This window comes from Corvus kubaryi, unplaced genomic scaffold, assembly GCF_017639235.1.
Source record: "Corvus kubaryi isolate FWS band 111438036 unplaced genomic scaffold, C.kubaryi_AGA036_p1.0 37394, whole genome shotgun sequence".
Taxonomy (NCBI): Eukaryota; Metazoa; Chordata; class Aves; order Passeriformes; family Corvidae; genus Corvus; species Corvus kubaryi.
The window spans coordinates 9,559,869-9,580,952 of record NW_024581133.1 but is presented as its reverse complement, the minus strand read 5'-3'; the positions used below and the strand labels follow the sequence as shown (position 1 = coordinate 9,580,952).

At 45.7% G+C, this 21,084-nt stretch overlaps 1 protein-coding gene across 4 annotated transcripts in view; it reads left to right on the top strand.

Annotated features, from left to right (window-relative positions):
• Positions 1 to 15,483, top strand: part of ADAMTS17 (ADAM metallopeptidase with thrombospondin type 1 motif 17) — a 166,475-nt gene extending 150,992 nt beyond the window's left edge. For 2 of the 4 annotated variants that reach the window (XM_042039417.1, XM_042039416.1), the window contains one exon: positions 1,972 to 6,313. In XM_042039417.1, the coding sequence (XP_041895351.1) occupies positions 1,972 to 2,123 (152 nt within the window). In that variant the 3' untranslated portion in view covers positions 2,124 to 6,313. Of the gene's footprint in view, positions 1 to 1,971; positions 6,314 to 12,658 lie in introns of those variants that run through there. The other 2 variants (XM_042039414.1, XM_042039415.1) reach the window with 2 other exon arrangements.
• Positions 15,484 to 21,084: the final 5,601 nt, after the last annotated feature.

Sequence of the window (21,084 nt, the reverse complement as noted above, 5' to 3'; positions counted from 1 at the left end):
GAGAGAGCAACAGGAGCACAGAAATGGTAGGTGATTGATTGGATTGATTTGATTGATTGATTGATTCATTGACTGACTGATCACAGAGGTGGGGGAGCTAGCAGGTGCTTCTTTCTCCATCACAAACCCTTCCACACCCTGCCTGTGCTGCAGTGAGTGTAAAGTATGATCATTTATTCATCGTGCCCCAAGAAAAGTACATGACCTTGACAGGTGGTTTGATGGATTGATTTGCCCAGGGGGCAAGAGAGCATCCAGCCTCTTCCTGTAAACCCTGTGATTTTCTGTCACTGTCCTCCTCCTCACCCTCCCTGCATTCCCTGTGTCCCTGGCTGAGATGGGAATATGGTGATAACCATCTGTTTCCTGAAACACCTTAACACTGTATTTGAGACATGCCACTAGTTAAGAATGCCTCTGTTAATACAAATTTGTAGGGATCTCATAATTTTCCTCATTGTATTTCCTTGGTTTGTAAGGGGATAAAAATATAAATATACTAAAAATGTATTTTTCCAAACTTCAGCCCTGTGTGCTCAGCCACAACTCCAAGAAGCTAAATTAAATCAGCTACAGTGACACAGCCTCATGGGTACCTCCTGTCCCATTCTGGTACAAGAGGCTGGATTGAAAACAAGAAGAGGTTACCAGAAAGAGCAGCCTCCTCCTTCACAGCTGAGCTGATCTTCTAGGCTAAGAAACCTCTAACACACATGAAAACACAGAGCTGCTAAATAACAGAAAGAGATTTTCTAATAGCACTGTCCAGTATTAAATAACATTTAAACTAGGACTGAACTTGAAGCTTCTGAACTGAAATTTGTTCCCCAAAAGTTCACCAGATGTTTTAAAGAGAAAATGGGGACTTCCATTCTTGCAAATGCACTCATGCTGGGGTGCTTCTAACCTCTTGTGTAAAGACCATACAAGAGTACTTCCCAGGTATTTTAGCACTAAGAACATAGTGAAAGGAAAACATTTCATTTGAGAAGTAAGCCCTTGATACACTGATGAGACAAGAAATCCATTCTAATTCACATTTTAGGACAAGCAATAAAATGCTCACATGTTTAGAAGACTGAGGAGGCTCAAATCCCTGCTGAAAGTAATCTGCAAGTAATTTGGGCTGCTTTTGTTTCTAAACCAGGCTTGGAATCACCAGGGCTAGAAACAGTGATGTTTGATATTAGCAGAAAGACATATCATTGAGTGTTTTGCTCTTCTTGCTTATAAACAATTCTAATTGGATTATCTTTAACAGAATTTTCTATTTTCTGCAATGGAAGCATCAGGGAAAAAAAAAAAAAACAAAAACCAGAAAAAATTCCAGTAGTCTACAGGACCCATGTGGCCTTGTCCCCTGCTTCAGAATGGTTTTTTTGTCCTGGATAACATTTGCAGAAGTATCTAAGTGTGGAGGTCACCTCACCTGACTTTTACGTCTGTGTCCAGTGTCTCTCAGTGAAGACACATTCAGAGGGGTTTATTCTGTCACTTCTTTCCTGTCTTCCTTCACAACCTGCGAGGGACATTGGACCTCTAAAATATTAGTTCTAGCCTTATTTGTGGCTGAGTTTCTATTATGTGAACTCTCCCATCTCAGATTCATAAGGTCTGTCTCAGGTGTTCTTGCCAGATGTGTGATTTATTCATCTCCATCCCATTGACTGCAGCATGGAGTTCATGGCCTTAAATCTGGGCTGAATCTTTGGATGTTTTGTTCATCCGGGCCTGTTTGCCTCTGAGACAAAGTAGGTGCAACATGAGGAGGTTTGCAGTCCCCATTCATGTCCAGGGGAGGAAGGAAGCACTTCCAAGAGCCTGATATTTTGGTGGAGAGAACATCACCTGCTCTCCAGTGCCGGCAGCAAGGGTGGCCCTCCCTCCCCTCAGGTGCAGGGATTTTGGTCACACCCACAGTGCTGTTCTCTGGCTAATCTGGTAGTTTCTCCTTTCTTGTCTCCTCCCAAGCTGCCCTCACGTACAAGTGCACGGGGGACCAGTGGACAGTGTACTGCAGGGTGATCCGCGAGAAGGACCTGTGCCAGGACATGCGGTGGTACCAGCGCTGCTGCCAGACTTGCAGAGACTTTTATGCAAACAAGATGCAGCAGAAGAGTTAATGAACCTGTGCCACTCCTCAGAGTCTTCCAGCTGTTTGTGTGTAAATCACGGACTAGTAGGTCTGAGTACTGGAACTTCATGAGTTGCTACAGTGTGGTGGATCCCAAAGCATACCTAATGAGACTTGAAACTAATTCTACAGACTGGATACCAAAGTCATCCACTCATCCACCTTAAAAACACACAGAAAGGGTCATCTCAAGGAGCCAATAATTTCTGAGTATTTTGACATCCTCACATTTTTCATTAATGCTTTTTACTTTAATATATTAAATCACCAGCCACTGGATGGCTTGCTACCATTGAAGAAAAGGACAAGAGTTGCAAAGTGATTACATTGGATAAGGATATGGGTACCTCCATGGAGGAAGGCCTCTGGCAAAATAATTCAGCAAAGGTAGAGACATTACTTAATCTTTTAATCTTGGCTTTTATCTGTTGTTTTCAATTCCCAGCAGTTATCTCATGGCAGAGTGGGCTTGGAGGGACACAAATAAATGAAAGGCTTAGTTTAAAAAGAGGATTTTCTGTAAAAGCTTGTGAAAATTGATAGCAGAGGATCCTACAGAATTTCCTACAGAAAACTCAGTATAATTATATCCAACATTCCAAGTCATATTTTTAGAGCCACTAATAGGGAGTGATTTTACTTCTAATTTTAAAAAACAATCCTCTCTTTTCCCCAGAATAACAGGTTTTCTTTTATGAAACCTAATTTTTCTCTGAGCTTAATGAAAGCTTATTAACAGCCGTAGATAGTTACTTTTAAACAAGAATGATTTACATGAGATGGGAGGAGCCAGAAATCCCTTCATCCAGTAGAGCTCACTGAGGGATTGCTTGGCCTAAGCTCTCCAATTTTTAGAAGTCAATCAGATAATGAGAGTGTTGGTTCTTATAAGAGGACTGTGAAACTGGATAGGGTTGGAACAGAAACTGAATTTGGAACAGTCTTTATGAAAAGGATGTAGTGGGGAGCAGAACAGGTGTTTCCTATCTCTGGGCTCTTTTATACAGCTGAGGTTATGTAGCCTTTGGAGAAGCCAGAAGTAGTCAGGGATACAAGACATTCAAAGTATAACCTGGAGCTTGTGGAAGCCAAAGGGCTCAGACTTCCATTGCTTTCAGGAGGGGTTGGGAATTCACTCGCTGTATTTGAATGCTCCCTGTCTCACTTTTGTGGTGCTATCAGGTTTGGTGCTATCAGATTTGCTGCTGTAAGAGCACTTACAGGTGCTGCACACACAATACTCTCTGCCATGTCTGTGCACTTTAAACCAGACTCTTCTCTGTGATGTGAGACTTGAAACAGGGGCTCTGCCCAGGGCAGGGCTTGTCCCCTCCGTTGTCACACACATCAGTGTCTCCCTATCACATCTTGCTCCAACAAGTATCATTTCCCTTGCCAAGGCCCAAGGCCATGGTTGAGTTTCAGCCCACTCCTTGTGACAGAACAGAGCTCTTTGGATAATTGCAGCTTTGTACTCGCTCTAGGACTGTGTGTGACTGTTTGACTCCTTGGACCTAAGCACAGAACCAAGCCCAGCTACTCCCCCAGCCCCTGGGCCAGGCTGGATTGCAGCTCACACCAGGCCCCAGGTTGTCTTTGTTGCTGTTGTCTCTTTTTGTCAATGCAAGGACGGATAAAGACTCTTAGTACCTAACATGTCTTTAAAGCAATTTTTGCTTATTACCATTCTTTCCATATCCAGTACCTCACTGGAATAACCTATTAGCATTTTATTAAGGGCTGAATTTTTCAAGCACAGGGAGATAATGTTCATCAACAGATTAATCCTGTGTGGGCTTCACATTTACATCTGTACTTGTTAGTGCAAATGAGTGTGTGTGCACTAGGGTTGGCCTGCTGCACAAGGGCACATTTGCGCACCATTTTTTCTCAAGTGCCTGTCTCAAACAGATCTGCTTTCCAATGCCTCAGATGATTTTCTCTATCAGAGAAATGATTCCAGCTTGGTTTTTGTTATACTGGATTTTTTTTTTTGGCAATTTATAATCAGGATCAGACCTCCTTTTTCTGTTATTCCCACCCTCTCACCCAGCGCAGAGGTTGTGTAAGTGCTTAGCAAGTGATCAATGGAAAATTGCTGGCAGTGGTGACAGGGCAAGACCAGGTGATACTCAATTAGGCAAACCAACAGATAGAAGAACTGCTAATGAGAAAGTTCCAAGAGATCTGACAGAGCCCAGAGGACCTGGTTTATATTAGTAATTCATAGTGGTGTTTTCCCTTTTGCCTGTGACACTGGAACTGTCCTTGCTGCCTCCCTGCCCCCACAGCCACCCCTGGGTCCTCCACACTCGGTTTGGAATTTGCTGTTTTTCTTCTCATGGGCAACATTTTCTCTGTTACCTTGGCAGAATTGTGTGAATTATCGTTGCTGGGAATCAAAGGTGCTTCTCCACAGCAGGGAACATTTTCTTTCTGGTGCTGATCTGTGACCCTCTCTAGGCAAAAGGTAGGACATAGGAGAGGAAGGATTTTAGGTTTTGTGTTTTTTAGTAGTAATTCCCTACTGGCCACTGTCCAGAACAGGGTACTAGGCTGGTTAGACCTGTGGCCTGACCCAATCTGCTGGGTTCTGCACCCAAAGGACACTTGGGTCCAAGTTCTGGGTCCTACATATGGAAACAGGAATTTACAAGGATTTTTTTCAACTGCCTGAGCACTGAGAAAAACCACCTCTCTTGCTCTCACAGATTACCATGCATCAACCTTTTATTTTTTTATAATTAAACCCGCCAACATTAATTCAAAACTGATGCACGACACAGCTCCATTTTATTCAGCTCTCTTACTTCACATGGTGACAACCTTCCCATCTTACAATGGCCAGAAAAATAATTATAACAAAAGAAATTTAATTCTCTTCAATATTCCTGCACTTCTGGTTTTTATCACTTTATAGGAGCTTTACGATGAAGTCACAGCTATGCTCTGCCCTCAAGTTACCACATTCTGGTGAAAAGAAAAGCTGTTTGTTTCAGTATATCTATGACAATACTTTTCTTAGTTGTTCATAAGAGATTGATGCTCTTTTGATGGCAGTGGTGGTATTTCCATATTGTAAACAATACTCTGTACTAAAGTACTGTACATTTCTAGTTGCACAATTGTGTTATTGAGTGTAGATTCTCACTATCTCATGTATGGTGCTATTTTTTGTCGATGGAAAAGAATCTTAGCAGTCGATTATTGCTTGATATTTTATTATAATACAGGGATATATTCTCCATGGCAATAATATCATTTAAGTTTTCTCATTACAGAGTGAAATGTATATATTTTTCCATTAGCTAATTTGCATATGTACTGTATCCATGGTAATTTTCTTCTTGGTGCTGGTTATAAATAGAAAAAGATAAAAACAGTCAAACTGAATGGAACCAGTTGTAAATGAAAGCCAAAAAAAAGAAAAACAAAAAGAAAAATTGGGTCATTCCATTTTGAACAAATTGAATATGTTGAATAATAAATTTATTTTTTCCATAACAACTTTAATAAGGTTTCTGAACTTGAAACAAAAATACAAAGTGAACCCAACAGCATGAAAATTAAGAGAGAGGAGTGAAGTTGTAAGTGGTACATTATGCATCTGTGTAATACTTGACTGAGACTGGGATTTGGTTAAATACAAGCCAACTGTTTAATTGCTGTGGTCGGTGTAAAAGGTCATTTGGAAGCAAAATTCTGGCACTTCAGACTTCTCCGTGTGCTAACAAACCAAGAAATGATGGGTCTTGTCCTGGTCAGGTTGCAAAATAAAGCACAGGGATGTTAAAACCTGAATAATGCCTTGCCAGGTCTGTGGTCAGTGACACAACAGTAGAATATTCCTGTCCGGGAAAAGTGCACCAGGTTCTGTTTGGGATATCTCTGTGTGTGCCTGGGCAGGCTGTGAGGAGGGGGAAGCTTCTGCCTGGGGAGAGAGACATTCTGAGAGTGCTTTTGGGGAAGCTTGTTCTTGCTGTGCCGGAGCTGGGAGGGAGCAGCAGCTCGATGTGTGTTCAATGGCAGCAGCCCCATGGGCACCCCCTGACAATGAACAGTGCTGAGCATGTGGAAATTTATATTGGAGCAAAATTATCCCATCCAATGGGAAGGTATCTGCATAACCTAGCTGCACTCTCCCCTGGTGTGAAATAAACGGAATTACTTCAGTGCCAAGTGTTTTGGATGTCTTTGTTGTAGGCACTAGCCAGAATCTTTGTACTGTTTAGCTCCCCCCAGCATGGTGGAGGTTTGTTTTGCAGTCAGCTGCACACAGATACACCTGTAGGATCGTCTCCCATCCTGTCTTACAAAGATGCCATCATCTGTATCCCACTCTACCTCAGTTCTTGTTAGAAGGACACTTCCTGGAGATCTTTCTAAAGCAGCCTTAAAAACTCAGGAATATGGTGGGGTGGTGGACTTGGCGGTGCTGGGTTGGACTTGATGATCTTAAAGGTCTTTTCCAACCCAAACGATTCTATGATTTTATAACAAACCAAAGTAGAGCTGGGAGTGAGAGCCCTCCTCCCAAAATGATTTCCAGAAATGGAGTTTATACTTTAATAACAGAGCTCATTTACTGATCTTACACCAGATTCGTGGCACAACACTGATGGGCTTCCTGGTTTTCAGAGGCAGCCTTGGGAGATACCAGCGCGGCTGCCACCCTTCACAGGACCATTCACAGCAGCAAAACTGCAGAAATTCCATCCAAGTGGTGCTGTACATTAACACATCATTGTGTTTGTGCCTTGCCTGGAGTCAACATCTGATTGCAATTGTTGACCTGTTTGAACAATAAAATGTAGCTCTAAGCCTGGGGAAGCCAAAGGGCTTTGCACTAAGCTGGGATATGGCAATGGGTGGGAGGGGTGTAAGGAATGCTGTCATACATTTGGCTTGAAATGTTCCTGGTATGTGCCAATATCTCTCCTATAAATCCAGTGGGATTATATACTTAGTTTGCCTATTTTGCATGTAACCGTTTGCTGGTTTCCTCTTATTCCTAATCCCCAGTTCTACCCAAGCCATTGCCCTTCCCTGTGAGCTCAGTTGGGTTTTTTTATTTAAGATGCTTCAGCCAAGGTCACTAAAGGCAGATGGCCATATGGCTCTGGTGCTCTGGCACAAAAGGATCAGGAGGAAAGTAGAATCTCTCCTCCCTTCCTTGGATGTCACTTCTGCCTCCACCAACTTCACCTGCTCCCTTCACTCTCCTGTGTCCATGGCAGCCTCAGCTGTCTCTTGCAGCAAGCTGGCAGCACCCTGCTTGCTCTGGAAGGAAATTTCGTTCCAAAATATGGAACACTTTATCCCCACATCAGCCCCATGCTCACCAAGTACCACTGCTGGAGGACTCTTTGGTAGAGTAAAAACCAAATGTTCCTTTGGGCTTTGCCCAACACCATGTGGAGCATTTCCATGGGGAAAGGAGTATTTTCTTCTTGCTGAAGAGTGTCAGTGCAGACACTAGTGTGCTGTGGAGTTCAGGCAGAGAAGATCTGTGCCAGATGTGCTCCTTTTCCATGCACTCACACTTCTGATGGTGTCAGGAAGAATGGAATGGGATGCTGCTCTCCATGTGCCCTGGAATGGAAGGAAATACTCATTTTTCACCAGGAGAGCACTGGTAGCTCCCCAGTCTGCAGGGCTGGGTCCACCACCCCACAAACCATCACCTGCTGAAGGATCACTGACAGCTTTCTGTGAGGTCACTGCACACTACACCATCACTGGAGCCTTCCGGAGTGAAAGTACTCGGACTGCTGAGGGATTGATGAAAAAGGGGAATCCTCTAGAAGTCTTTCATGTTGCACCAAGATCAGTGCAGCCTGTCCGGCAAAATCAGATGAGCCATTCTTGGGTTGGACTTTTTAAATTTTCTTGGAAAAGACATTATTGGAACATTTTTCAGCTTCCATTTATTTCCCCAGCTCTGTACTTTTCCCCTTGATTTTGTCTCTGATGACAAAACGACCCAACCAGACTGCAGCTTTGTTTGGCACCAAACTTCCCTCCTGAGATGATCACACAAGAAGTCTTTTATCATTTTGGGAGCTCTGAGCCAGAGCTGCTTGTGGTGGAAGTGGCTGGGGCTGTAACCCCAGGCTGTGGTGGGATGAGAGTCAAGTTCGGGCTGTCAGCAAGGGGACCTGCAGCAATTCCCTGCCAGGACACAGCAGAACTCCTGAGCCTTCTTCCTCCAGTGCTACTCTCATTAAGAAAAAGGTATGAAATCCACATCTAGATTGAATTTAAAAATTAGGTGGTGTTTAAAATATAAATCCTGTCCAGAATTGTGGTCTGATTCCTTAGAAAATCACTATAAATTGAACCTCCCCTGCTCCCCATTAATCAATAACAACATTCGGTTTTCTCACAGAGCTGGTGCCACCTCTGCTGCTGCATTGGCTTCAGCACTGTCAGCTCTGTTTCATGCCCAGGTTTTGTCAAGGAAGGAGGGCCTTGCTGGAATACTGGAATTCTGCTCTCCTCAGGCATCATCACCCTGAAGCTGCCGGCTGCTCTCGCTCGTGGCTTCTTCCCCCTGTCACTTCACATCACTGGCCAGCAGTGCTGTGAGGAGGGGACAGTGACACTGAGCCCAAGAAATGCTGTCAGTCACATTTCCCAGAGGGTAAGGAAGATTCCATCTCTTTTTTTTTTTTTTCCTAACCATGTTTTGCTGAAGAAACAATTTTAAAGGGGAAAAAGAAAAACCACATTATTGTGTAAGCAAAATGGAAAACAACTTTCTGTGGGTTCCCAGGTATTCATGTGCCATTCTCCCTGCAACAACAACTCTGCTTGTGGCTGCCTGAGTGTTCAGCATGGGTGGTTTTGCAGCAGCTGTGTGCACAGTACCTTCCATCACAACCCCTGTTCCCTGGCTGTCCCCATGGCTCTGTTTATTTGTGTGCAAGGCAACTGAAAGGTTATCGAGGCTTCCCATCAGCTGTACAAACTCACAGCAGCATCAGCTCTGCGTGTGTCCCTTTCTGAGAGTTACAGTTTGGGGGTAATGGGCTCTTGGGCAGCTCCTAGGAAAGATCTGGTCTTTCTGATGTGTCTCTCCAGAGGACTTGCTGCCTGTGCTTATGCCACAAACTATGGGGGATCTATAGCCATATGTGTAAGAAAGAAAAAGCTTTATTTACTTGTTTTCAGCCTCCGTGTAGAAGGGTTCTAAAAGCAGAAGTATCCTTCACTATGGAAAAAAAAGATAAAATTGACAAAAACACCCTCATATTTGTCAAAATTTTTGTAGATGTTTTTCAGGGTATCACTGAGTCTTGCCAGGCACCTCCCTTTCCTCCCCTGCCTTCCCCAAATGCTTCCATTTTTGGCTAAAAAATCCCAAGTTTGGGATTTTTGGACCAACAATGTCAGCCAAAACCGATGCTCTCTTCTCTAATTTTTCCACTTAATTTTTCAACTATCTTCTGGCAAAGCAGAAACACTGTTTTGATGGAAAGTGTTTCAACCAGCTCTGCTCATTAATTTCTGCCAGCAGTCACAGAACAGTGCATCTTGCAGGAGAGGAGAGTGTCCGAAGGGCCCAGCGTGAGGCAGGAATAAGTAACACTCCTCTCCCAGCTCTGTGCCCCAACCAGCTCCCTGCTCCTAATGAGAGACATCTTTCTAGAGAGGTTTCCAGCCTAAATCTCTCTTGGCAAGTCAGCTCAGTAATTCAGGTACTTTGCCAGGTTAGAGGAAGATGTGGGTGGGCATAGAAGGATCCCCTCTGAGCAAAGGACTGCAGGTCTCAGAGGAGCCACGTTGTCCATCTCTTATCTGCTTGGACTAATTTTGTACTCCTCCAGGCAAGCACCAGTTGGCAGGGAAGGATGGGGAGGTGGGGTTGGTCCAGCTCCCTTTCAAGGCAGGTTTCAGTGTGCTTTAATGGTGATGTTCAGACACACCAGCAGCTGAGCCAGGCACAGCCATGAGGTGCCTCTGTGTAACCCCGAGATCTCCAGGGACAAGATCCTAAAGTGGCTGCTGGGCTGAAATGACACCAGTACATCCCTGCTGTGTGTCTGTTATCCATCTGTCCATGAAGGAAGGTTTTTTTCACACTGAGCTCAAGGGAAGCCCAGCTCCTCTCATTTTTGTGTTCCTGTGATGACAGAAACCTGGGAGGCAAGGAAGAAAGATGTTCTTACAGAGCAGCCAAATTTCAGTGTTTGGTCTCTGCACCCAAAGGCACATCTGCCCATTGGCTACATGGACAGTCCTCCTCAGGGAAAAGCTATCCCTCAGAAGTCCCTGACATTTGCAAAGCTCTCTGAGATCTTTCGGTGAAAGACCTTTTAGATGTGCAAAAGTTTATGGCCCTTCCTCGACTGTTGCTGATTTTAGAGGGTTAAGTTAGGAACAGGAAGTACAGTGACTAACGGAAAGCCATTAATATTAAATTCTACCCTTTGCCAGATTGTCTTGTGTTATCTTTGCTCTTTCGTGAAATATTTTCCAGTTTTCCTCGCAGGGCATTCTTTACAGGGGCAGCAGCTAAGGAGCTGTAACTTGGCACATCTCCACCTGCTTTTCTGTAGCAGTGTGCATTTGTGCTTTGGGATTTGAAGAATTTCCTTTGCCTCTAGAATTGATATGCAAACAGTCAGCTGTACAGACATCAATCTGTCCAGTAGACTTGCCATGTGACCTAAGGAATAATACAGGTGGTCAGCACCATGCTGGTGACTCCTGAATTTCTGGAGCAAGCAGAATCATTTTCCTGCGTCAAGAAGACGGGAGGTCCTGTATACACCCTCGAGTAATCTGCTGTGCTTGACTGATCACAAAACACCCACCAAGATTTCCCTAACAAAATCCTTCATTTCTGCCAAGGAAAGCAAAGGTTTGCAGGAAATGAGAGACATGACCTTGCCACCTCACAAACAGCTTGGGGGTCTCTAGATGCTCATCTCAGCAGAGGGATGCTCGTGCCAGAGCAAACGTAGAGCCCTGTGTGGTCAGTGCACAGCTCTTCCAGCATCCCTTTCTTCACCTTCCTTTATCAACTCTGTTGTGATAAAAACAGAAATGGGCAAACTTTAGTTTTCTCCTGCCTGTTTGCTGTGTTGCTGTAAGTCCCACTGTGTCCAGGTGCTGCTGGGTGAGCAGGTGTGGAATGAGAGATGTTAAAACTGGGAGAAATGAGTGTTGATAGGTGCATAACCCAGCTCAAACCACTTCCCCCACTTGTGATTTCATCACAGCCAAAAGCTGTGCTTGAGCTGCTGGGCACCCTGTGGGAACCTAAAGCCTAAGGGAATTTTTAAAGGAGAAAGAAATGGCTCCAGAGAGCCCCATAACTCTAAGCAAGTTTTTCTCTAGGACAGTCACCATTTCTGTTAAAAATAAGTCTTTCATTTCCCATTGATACTTCTCAAGCTGCAAGGAGAGCCATTCTCCTGCTCCTGGAGGCTCTAGCTGCAGACACAGTCTTGGAAGGGAAGCTTGCTCTCATGGCTACAGCAAAGGAATGGGAAGCATGAGATCTGGCATGAAGTCCTGCTCCCATTGAAGCCAGTGGGATGTTTGCCATTGGCTTCAGGGGAAGCCAAGATTTCAGTCTGCAGCCAGATTTGCTGGTGTGCTGTGTGATCCTGAGAGCAGGGCCAGAGAGGGTTCTTGGTTTTCTGGTAAAGCTCTTGCTGCCTCGGCTCCTCTGCTGGGTTCTCACTTCACACTGGCCACTGTTTGCTTTGGTGCTTTCAAATCTTAGACCTCTTTCAAATCCTTGATTAAGAGACTGGTGCATGGTTTGTGCCTGTTGTCCCATGGTTGGAGCTCTTGGATATCCTCACCAGCAAAACCATCCTCTCCATTGGGGATTATGGACAGTGCTAGAGAGGGGCATAAGGCAATTAAAGCAACAGGACAGGCTGGGATAAGAGATGAAGTAACGCATATGAGATTTGCTGCAGGTAAATAACTGTGCCTTTTTCTCCAGGCAGCGACTTGGATCAGCTGTAGAATTAACTCTGAGTGGTTCAAGAGAGCCTGGAGAGATTGTAAAGATAGTCCAAGATGGGCTTCCCTACTTCACACCAATATGGACTGTTGGGAAGCTTGATAGCCTCAGCAGCCTTTTTCCTCATCTCCCTCCTTCAATGTTAGGTGGGAGCCAAACTGTGTTAGTGATGAGCTGCAGTGCAGGTACCCATGAGCCTGTTAGTAAACCTTTCCCAAATTGCACTGTTCCCCAGTTCCCCAGCCAACCCAAAGGTGCTGTGCTGCTGTAGTGGCGTAGGTGTTAACCAGTGCATTATATAGAGCTTCACAATGTTTGCACACCCAACCACATCTGGGCAGGGTTGGTGCTCTCCTCTCAAAAGCAGCTGAAGGAAGTGATCACACAGTTGATCAAGATTGTACCAAGCAGCCCCAGTTTGGCCTGTATAGGTCCAAGCTGTTTTTATTTGAGTGGACACATGGTGGAGCCTCTGTATGCCAAGGAAAAGAAACATTGCAAATAATTCTTGCTCTTTATTTCTATTTCTCCCTGATCAGCACGGCTCTTTCTGTTCATTGTGTGGGATTGGTCTCTGCTGCCCCTTTCAGGGAACATCTGTAAACGCATCACATCTGTAAAAAAAGGCAGGAAGGTTTATCTGCTGGACCAAGAAGTTGTCCTGAATTTCCTCACCTCTCCAGATGCCTCGTGTTTGACAGCTTCTGCTCCTGGCCAGCCACAGCTTGTGTTCTCTGGCCACCTCCTTCCTCTGACACTTCCACAGAGAGCAGCTGGTGGGAGAGACTTTCTAGTAAGTTGAAACCATGGTGATACATTTTATCACCACAAACAAGGAGCTGTAAATGTAGGTGTTTGAAGCTGAGGTAATGATCATACAGAGATCCATAGCTAAGAGTTTTACTATGATTTTATCCAGCAAGTTGAAGCAAAGCTACCCAGAAGTTCAGCTCTGGTGCAGGAGCACACCCCAGTGTTACCTCTTTAGGCACAAAGATTTTTACAGAAAAAAATATTCTTTGTTCTAATAATAAATGGGGAGAAATGGGGAGGAATGGGGAGGAAAACAAAGAAAAACCCAAACAATGCCATATTCTCTGCTGACTGCTTGGCTTAGCTCTGCAGCACAATTTACCATCTCTCTTCCACATCGTTCTGAGTTTCTTCCCCAAGAGGATCTTACCAGTAGATAAATGTCTGCCTCTGAGCCAGCTCTTCTGGTTCAGTGACTGGCATGATGTTTGCATGAAGTCTAAACCATCAACTTGTTGCTCTCCTGTTTTCTTGCTGATATATCCCCTCTCTCGTTTCCTAGGACAAGCACAATCAAACAAAATGAATCAGAATAAACAGAATAAACTAGTGTTCATTCTTAATCTTAACAACATGCCTGTGGTGTTTTTTCTCCCTTAGCAAATTCAATCCAGCTCCTTTCTCTCATGGTAATTCACTGTAGCTGCTTCCACAGGCTCTGGGTTACACGTAACAATGAGAGGAGAGGATGCTACTTTGCTTTGAGCAAGAGCTCAGCATGTGTGTGTGTTTTGCATTTTAAGGAATGGGGCGAGGTGTTATTTGATCCACTTGCCACTGATTCTCTGTGGTATTCCTTCTGGTGCTGGTGGAGTCCCACCTGGGAACACAAAAGAAAGATGACACTTCAGACTTTTTGTCTCATATACAGGCTCTGATTTTAGCACTCCAAGCACAGGGTCCTGGAATGGCTTTCCCAGGATCCTGGCAGATTTAAAGGCCAAGCATCATGGCAAACCTGCTCCCATGCACCCACCTACCACATTGAGGGTGTCCTTGTGGGTGTGACTCTGGAGCCAGCTTCTTACGGAGGAGACCATGGTGAAACTCCCTTCTGGCATCCAGGCCTTGCACCTACAAAGTCTCCCCTGTGTTGGTGTCTTTGACCATGTCCTGGGACTGTTTCCTGAAGAGAAAAAGCAGCATTTGGCCCTTGGCTTTTAGGAGGGTTTCCTAACACCAGCCTCAAAACAGATGGAAACACTTTCCTCCCCCTTCAGACCAGAACCCTGTGCCAGGACAAAGACTGAGGGTGAGGTTTTAATGCTAATGAAGCTTTTGGTGCGTCTTTTTTCCCTCCTGTCATCTGGGGAGGCGCCCCTGGCACTATGATAAAAGCACCCACTGCCCACTGGGGCTCCTCTCCTTGTGGTGAATGTGGTCCAGAGGGACACAAAGGTTTCCCCAGTAGCACATACCCATTCTGTGGCTCTAATTAGATTTTCTGTGTTTGTTGCTAACAATGTTCTTCCTTGCCTTTGGTTCAGCAGGAGCCCGATTAGTGACTTCCCAGGGTCCTTGAAACCCAAGGGAATTAATTTGTCTTTAATTTTGTCTAAGCTGATACTCAGGGGAACAGCTGGGAATATTGTAAAGCAGCTTCTGGCAGTGAGGAGTCACAGCAAAGGATTTCATAGACCCCTGGTAGTGATGCTCAGCCTGTCCATCTGAAGCCAGTCCATGCAGGGAGGTGCAGCATTAACCAGTGAAAGACATGGCCCTGCTCCTCTTCCTTTTCCTTACAACAGCTGGATTTGGCCAGTTGTGCTTTGGCAATACCTGGTGATCACACTTTGCTGCTATTCACAGCTTTTTTCAGTGTTTATTGACAGCCAGACACATCATTTCTTGATGGATGCTCATCCCAGCTTCCCAGGATCTGGGCTGTGCTGACATTCCAACGTGTTGTGCAGCCTTGGGTGAAGCAGCTCACTGTCCTGTAACTCAGGGAACCACTGTGCAATGGCACAGGAACCACGACAGCACTGCTTGGTGGGGGATTTTTAAAGCACTTTGAGCTCCCTGGAAGGACAAGGGTAAGTGCAAACCTGTTCTGTTACTCTGTGGTTAAAGGTTGTCTGAGATAATGTTTTGAAGTGAAAACAACAGCCAACAGAGAAGCTCATACATCCTTAGAAGTGGTCACTTTGTGGTTTGGGACATTTTCAGGGGCTACTTCATATCCCAGGTACTGGAGCGGCCGAGCCAGCTTGGGGCTGGGACCCCTCTGCCAGGCTTTGTGCAGGACACAGGAATTCCATCAGGGCCATGCTTAGCCTTAGCTTTTGCTGTAACAATTACAAGTGATAAAATATCCGTCTTCTCAGTTTGCCTCCCCACAAGTTGGTTTAAAGGGAATGAAGGCAGATCCTGCTATACCTTAGTGCATTACAAGCCAACTCAAATGACTCCCCACTGTCTTTTCATCTCCATGAGACTTTTAATGCCCTAAGTCTTTGCATGTCCTGGCTCATAGCCCAATTGAAGCATGAGCTCCAACAGAAGTTTTACATTTAAAGCTGTTCTTTTGGCTTCAGAATTTTGCAGATTGAGGCTGAGAGACGCAATTCAGCTGTTTACTTGCAGATCTGCACCAGCCCTGCTGTGCTCTTGCCCTCACCTCGGTCAGAGTTGTGTTAACAGCATTTTCCAATTAAAGTAGCAGCCTCAGTTACAGAAAATGCTTTTCCTATCTGGGAATTTATCTGATTTTACTCTTTTTAAATTACTTGTGGAGCACAGGGCTGTTTTGTTTCCCACCCCTTATTATAATTAATCCATCATCATTTCTGGTGACAAGGCTGGCTTTTGCTGGATTTTCATTTCTTGCTATTTCTATCAGCTTGTGCCATGTTACTGATGATGGGGAGACTGATGTGAGCAATCAGGCAAATATCAAGTGGACAAGCAATTCCTGAAGTTCTGCTCACTCAGCAGGAAAAATGACACCTGTTCTGGAGATAGCCCTGCCAGAAAATCTTAGAGCCATACTGTGTAAATTGCAGCCCTGTCTGAAATATTCCTACTCTGAAAACTTGGCTTTTAAGACCTTCACAGCCCAGATCAAGGCTTTTTCCTGTTACCTGAAGATTCCAAGTCTGCAAGAGAATAAATGGTAGCAGTTGAAGCCTTCGTCTTTCTTCACAGTGATGAGGTAAGGGCTTCTTTTTTTCAGTTCACCTCACTGAAAGGGACGTGCTGGGCTCCATCCTGCCTGTGGTGCAACAAGCTCAGCAAGGCTTGTCCTGTGGGATGCAGTGGGATCTGACTCTGGGATTTTCACTCCAGCCAGTTTTCCATTGTGGACAACACTCTCACTGTCTTCTCATTGAAAGTGCTTTGAACATGAGCATGGAAGTGCTTGGGCTGGGCCTGCAGGAACTGGGGCAGGACCAGATGCAGTGACAAAATCCCAGGATTCAGTGTTGACATCCTGTCCCAGGAGGCCACAAAGGCCCTTTGTCCTACAACATCCTTATCCCAGAGTCTGAGCAGCAGCAGCAGCTTGTGCCCACCACAGTGGTCCTCAAAACTGGGAGCACCTCAGTTCTTCAGGACCCTTGCAAGGATGCTCCAACCACAGACTCCCAGACAGGGAAGCAAAGCCTTCTACTGCCCCCACGTGTTACTTGCTCATTATTGTTGCCACAGACTAGTAAAGACCTGGGAGCCCTGTCGGGAAGCATGAAGAGGAGCCAGCACAGCTACGCAGCTACGGAGGTCAAGGATCTTGCTTTGGAAGACTTCTGTTCCTTCTGTTCCTCCCTCAAGCTCAGGGTGTTCCTTATACTCAAAAAATTGCAAAATCCAATTGGACCTGTTTGGAAGTGAGACGAGCTGGAGGCCGCAAAGCACAGAGGTGTCCTGGTCCCACCCAGGACATGTGTGAGCCCTGGGAGCCTGCCAGTGATGCCGAGTGATATCAAATATGGCACAGAGCATTCAGGAGTCTTGGCTCAGGCCACGAGGAGCACAGAGCGAGAGACAGCTCTTGGCAGGCTCAGCTCACACAATAAGGTCATTGGAAAGACAAGTGATGCTTTTCCCCAGTATCAGCACCAGCTTGAGCAAGGGCTCACTCTATGCTCCTGTAATATCGCGTGCTCCATGTAGTGCCAAGGACAAAAGCTTCCTCACAAATACAGTGAAGCTGCTTTTTCCAACCAGTGTCCCAGCCCCCAATTCGCATCCTTCCTGGCCCTGTCAGGCTCCAGTTTTGAACCACTGAACAGTGGAAGAGTAATTTTCTCTCTGGATCAGTGGCACCTCTCAAGCTGAAGGGAGAACAGGCTGTAGTTGCTGGCTCTCTACTGCTTCCCAGCAGTTACAATTAGGGATCTTGTGGTTTTGTCCTTTACTGGGGTAGCACATGCTAAGTATTCTGGAGGGCATCAATACCAAAAGCTGCCTGAAGCCTGGGCTGACAGGTTGGTAGTAGCAGCCAAGCTCTCTCATGGAACCAGTTTGTGGCTCGGGGAGGTCCCAGACCACCGTTTCTGACCATCCCTAGCACAGCTCCTTGGAATGATAGGGATGACTCTTTGCCATCCTTTCACTGAGAACCTTTTTGGCCTGGCACCATGAACAGATGGGCCATGGAGCAATTCCTCAGCTCAGATTGTCCCCAGGCTGCCCTGGACACTGCCTAGAGCTCTCTGAGCATATCTGAAGGGAACAGCACTCGCTGGCAGAGCTTACGTGCTCCGGCAATTGGGGATTGCAAACACATGCTTCAGCTATGCAAGAAATCTTTGACTTGTTCTGAACGCAATTCTGCCTGGGTTTCTTCCCAGGAACATTCCTGTTCTTCACAGTTTACCAGTTGCAGGAAGGGAGAAGTGGGGGGAGGGATTTTAAGAGTAAGGGAGAGGAAGGGGAACAAATCTCTCACAGTGCTTTGCCTCGCCAAATTCCTCCAGAAGGACAGGGTGTGGAGCATGGACTCCAGAGTCTGGGACAATCCCAAGAAAATATGAACTACAAAATTAAAACCACTTTTAATTAGTCATTTGTTTTTATAGAAAGAATAAGTCTCTGTTTTTCTGAAGTAATTTAGGGCCTGCTATCACACACGCCAGGCAGCCCCTGCCAAATGGAGCTGTGTGATAGAAGGCAAGCCCAGAACGAGGGCTCTGAGCAGAGACACGTTATCTCCTCCAGGAGACAGCAGTGCTGTTGAGATCTGCATTCTGCTTCTCAAGATAAAAGTCCCACTCCTGAGTCACAGCATACGTGAGGGAGTTGCAAATGTAGTCCCCGTAGGTGGGAGTAATTTGATGTCTGAGATGAATGATGAAGCTGGGCTTTTATTGTCACATGTGCTCTGTTACAGGCAGGAGAGGAAGCGTACAAGGGTGGAGGCAGGAGCTGTGCTCCTGCCCTGGGAGACCCCAGAGGTACAGGGTACCCAGCTCCTCACACCCTGACTTCAGGGTGACAAATTCCTCTTCTCTTGGAGGGACACAGGCCACAGTGTCTGTCACCTGGCAGGGTGGGCTGGGGTCACACTGCAGTGGGTGAAGGCTGTATTCAGCCTGTGTCCCTGCAGGGAAGGTGTGCAGCTGGCTCTCAGCCTGCTCTCAGTGCTGCTGTCACATGGGCTCTGTGCTCCTTTCCAGATGTGACCACCTGAACCATCAGCTCCCTCCTGAGAGTGCTGACCTGCAGCCCGAGTCCCTCCCAGGGCAGGTAACAATGGGACTTGTGCTCCATGGCAAAGTCTAGAACCTGCTGAGCTACACAAGCTCCAAGAGGAGAAACCCTTGAAAGAGACAAGGTGTAACCTGACGCTACCAAACATGCACTCTGAGTAACCTCCATAGCTCAATTAACTGTATTAAGTATATACACCTATAATTAATTTAATTTAGCTGAGGTTTTCTCCCCTGTGTTGGGTGCTTACTGTATCAACCTCTTAAAATTATGGCTGTATGTATAATTCAATCAAATGTATGTGCAGTACCCGCATAAGCTGAGTCACTCCAGGTACCAGGGAGAGGTTTATTTTGTTGTATTTGGCTCATGCTTCTGACTTAACACAGGGGTAACTCCACTGAAATTGGTTGGGCTGCATTAATCTAAAGCCAAAGCAAAGCCCAGCTTTTATTCATTATTTGCAATAGAGGCATCATAATTTCTATAATGCCATGTCCAGAGTATGGGTGGGGTTTGCTCCAGCTACCTTCCCAGTCTCCCACTAGGAAAGAATGATATGAAGGTAGAAAGGAATACTCATCTTTTTCTCTTTTTAGACGTTTAATTCAGAAATACCAGCAGATTCGTATTGCCTCCCAGTGCTGTGTAGGAGCCTTTCCCATATATCTGTTAAACTAAACAGGAACGATTGGTCGATATTAAGGAGATGCTCAAGAAGTTTTTCTTGAATCTGTGCTGTACATGGTGTCAGGATGGGAGTTCACAGCCTGTGAGAATCCCCTCCCTCATCTTTTATTGACTGCACATTCTACATTTGTATTGTTAATGTCCCATGTGGTGTAGGAAACAGGTGGCTGATTTCACTCCGCCTTGCTTTTATTAATCCCAAATTGTGGATCAGGTCACCAGTAATGATGGCCCTGGTGATCTATGAATGGTAATTGTTATTCCTGCTCCTCCTGAGCAGTTGGGGACTTTCAGATGGCAGCCTGAGCAGCTGCAGCCTGAGCAGCAGATGGCACTGGTGACAAAGTGTGCAGGGATGTGTGAAATGCCCCATCTCCGCTCAGGTGAGGTCGTTGAACACCCAGGCACGAGGGGTAGGAGCTGCTTTCTGCCACTCACATGTGAAGTTATTCGTTTCCCAAGGGTGGAGAGTAGCCTGTCACTGGGTGATCGGAAATCCAAACAAGAGATTTTATTGCACAGCTTAGAATGCAGCTGAAAGAGAAGCAAAGAATGATACAGGGAATATGTGTCTGACACTTCTCACACTTCTGAAGTGAGCCTGAAAAAAGAGGGACAAATCCCAAGTGATGAGGAAAACTGTAATTCTGGGTCTGAGCAAGAGCTCCCAGGAATCGCAGGGACACAAGAGAGGAGCCCTGTTCTAGATTATTTGGAAAGCCCCAGCCAAGACCTTCATGAAAGTTTTGATTGTTTATCACAGGGATTAACTCTGGGAAGCAGCTGGCATGGATGTGAATTCCAGCTGGTACCCAGCACCATGGACACACTGCTCTTTGGATTGAGTGAAAATGAGCAGACTCTCAACTCTGTTGCCCTCTGCATTGATCTGTCAGGGCAGGAGGATGTCTTCCTGAAATTCAGGGCACGAATGACCCTTGTGTTGGCTGAATGTAGGTAATGACTGAACCATTGAGCTCTCAAACAAGCTCTGATTGTTTGGGGCTTTGCAGCTCTCACAGTCTATCTGCTAACTACAAAAATATTCCAATTATTTGGAATGATGACATCATCCATGCAATTGACCCAGATCCAACATCAGCACTCCTACAAAACAGTTACTTCTTGTTAAACACTATCAAGTACAAGTAATCCAGCCCAGAGTGAGCCCTGTCAGCAAAGCCTGGTTGATTCCCCCACGTTTCCAGCATTTCCTCAGTAGTTTATTTTCCAGGTTTGAGCAGATTAACCTGGATCTGTTTTACAAAACGTGATTATTGCTTGTAACCTTTGAACCTCAGTAGTCACAGAGAGGCTGTAAGTGGCTCAGGAAAGGTATTTTGGCACCTTTCATTTACTGCCCATGCTTGTAGAGCCCTCTCCAGCTCACTAAATCTGTTGTCTGTTGGGTCAGAAAACTACCTAAGCTGCCTGAGCCCCAAAGTCATCTGCTCCTGGGATAACCTGGCCCAGGGATGGAGGGAAGGAAATCCTGTGACCTGCTGGGAAATGGGGTCCTGGCTCAGCCGCAGTCCTGCCTGGCCACTCTCCTACCACCCTTCCATCCCTGCTGAAATCCCTCAGTCCCACAAAGGTGTATGGGCAGGTAAGAGCTGTGAAGAACAGCTGTTGCTTAAAGAAATTGTTGATGCATGTGGAGCCTTCCTTCCTCTTAGTGGGTCACGTTTATCAGCTGATGTTGTATCTAATCCAGTGGTAGCCTGAGCTGGAGAGGAAATACCCTCCCCTCTTGCCTCCAGCACTGGGGTTGCACAGGGTGAGGCAAAGGGATGGCAGTGACTACACTCAG